The sequence below is a fragment of the Entelurus aequoreus genome, linkage group LG24, assembly GCF_033978785.1.
Source record: "Entelurus aequoreus isolate RoL-2023_Sb linkage group LG24, RoL_Eaeq_v1.1, whole genome shotgun sequence".
Lineage (NCBI taxonomy): Eukaryota > Metazoa > Chordata > Actinopteri > Syngnathiformes > Syngnathidae > Entelurus > Entelurus aequoreus.
The window spans coordinates 20,576,702-20,578,849 of NC_084754.1; the positions used below are offsets into that span (position 1 = coordinate 20,576,702).

Below are 2,148 nucleotides of genomic sequence, written 5' to 3' on the forward strand. Positions count from 1 at the left end.
GTTTAACAAGAGTATCCAACATTGTAACAACAATTAAGCCAGAAAAGATGAAAATGTCTTTTGAACATTATGTGCATTTTAGTCTTATATATGGTATTAAAGTACAGCAGGGATGTTGCTGATCACCATTAAACAGGAAGTGATTTTAAAGAATGAAAATATCTGACTGTTTGTGTGTTTTTGTGTTGTTTTGTAGCTGCACCTGCACCCAAAATGACTCTGCAACCATTAAACCCAGTGAACTGCGAAGGCCTTCTGCAACCTGGTTGTTCTCTGCTGCAGCTGGACGGTGAAGTTCTCCTGTTCGGCCAGAAAGGCTGGCCGAAGCGCTCCTGTCCGACAGGAGTATTTGGAGTGCGCATTAAACTCAGTGAACTCAGGCTGAGAGCCCTCTCTTTCTCCGACGACTCCAATTACCTTCCGCCTTTGCGTTGCCCAGCCGTTTGCCGCCTCGATCCTCATGACGGGCTCCCAGAGAGTTATCTCATCCATGGCGGCCGTACCCCCAATAATGAGATCTCCTCAAGCCTTTATGCTCTGAGCATGGATAGCCGTGGCTGCAATCGCAAACTGACCCTGCGGTGTAAAGAGAGAGAACTGGTAGGAGAAGTGCCCGGTGCCAGATACGGCCACACAATCAGTGTCGTCCAAAGCAGGGGGAAGACGGCCTTTGTAATATTTGGTGGAAGGTCTTACATGCCTGCTAAAGAGCGGACCTCAGAGAACTGGAATAGCGTCATTGATTGTCCACCTCGGGTGTTTTTGTTCGACCAAGAGTTTTGTTGTTGTTCTGCTTATACCTTTCCAGAGCTCAGTGATGGACAGTCTTTCCACACAGCTTTAGCCAGAGAGGACCGTGTTTACTTTCTCGGGGGGCACTCTTTGAAATCCGACAGCCGCCCTCCGCGGCTCTTTTGCTTGCATGTGGAGCTCTTGCAAGGTAGTCCGTTAGTGTCCTGTGACAGTCTTGATTGTGGTCTGTCCATCTCAAGTGCGGTAATCGCCCGCACAGGTCCTTCTCATAAATATATCATATTAGGAGGGTATCAGTCAGACTCTCAAAAAAGAATGGAATGCAGCACTGTGACTCTGGATGAGAAAGGGATTCACATTGAACCTCTCCAACAACCACAGTGGACCCCAGATATTGTTCATAGTCGAACTTGGTACGGTGGCGCTGCGGGGGAACTCGGCATGCTGCTCGCTGTACCAACAGAGAGCAGGTCGTCCCAAACAGATGTGCATTACTTCTATCTGGTGAACTTCCAGAAAGAGGTAGAAGGTGAAGATGATCCGGCCCAGCAGTGCTGCAGTCAGGAGCTGTCAGACTACGACAACTCCACACCTCTGGAAGATTCAGAAGAGCTCTACTTTGGCCGAGAACCTCATGAGCTGGAGGATTGTAGCGAGGGAGAAGGCGATAAATACAACGAGAAAGATGAGGAGGATGAGTCACAATCAGGCTACTGGATCAAATGCTGGCGCGGTTGTCAGCTGGACCACAACACATGGGAGCCATTTTATTCCACCGAGCTCTACCGACCGGCCATGATCTTCTGCTCAAAGGGAGAGGCAGGACATTGGGTGCACGCTCTGTGCATGGAGCTCACTGAAACACTGCTGCTCACGCTCTCCCAGGGCAACCAGAAGTACTTCTGTCTTGAACACGGTGGTCTTCCTCACCAGGAGACGACCCCACCTCGAAAGGTCATCCCCTTACAGCGCACACCACTTAAAGTTAAACACAGGAAATCTCATACAAAACTTAGGAGCCCCCCCGTCAAAAAAAGGGTTTTCAGGAGACTTTTTGACTAACCAAAGATGATGATGTGTTTAATGTGATGTTTTCATCGAGAGCAGGGGTTTCCAAAATGTATTTCTGAAAGAGCTACTTTTACAAAATGATAGCTTATTTCAACCCAAACAAAGTGATAAAGCTTGTTATGTTAGAACAGAAACACAATGTTGTTATCCACAACTTCTGTTTTGTATTAAAACTAAAACATGTGTTCATCTGCATTCTGTATATCTGGGTTCATTTCTTTCTGGTATGTTTCACATCATGGCGAGAAAACATGAATGCTGTAAAATGATGCTCAATTTGACATATTTTACTGACTGGCATAATGAAGATTAGACAAACATTGG

At 46.8% G+C, this 2,148-nt stretch overlaps 1 protein-coding gene across 1 annotated transcript; it reads left to right on the forward strand.

The window, feature by feature from the left end:
* The first annotated feature begins 213 nt into the window (after window positions 1-213).
* Window positions 214-1,815, forward strand: rag2 (recombination activating gene 2). The gene has a single exon (XM_062035320.1). The coding sequence runs from the start codon at window positions 214-216 to the stop codon at window positions 1,813-1,815; it is 1,602 nt and encodes a 533-aa protein (XP_061891304.1).
* Window positions 1,816-2,148: the final 333 nt, after the last annotated feature.

Coding starts and splice junctions, on each gene's coding strand:
- rag2 (XM_062035320.1), top strand. CDS start 214: ATGACTCTGCAACCATTAAACCCAGTGAACTGCGAAGGCCTTCTGCAA.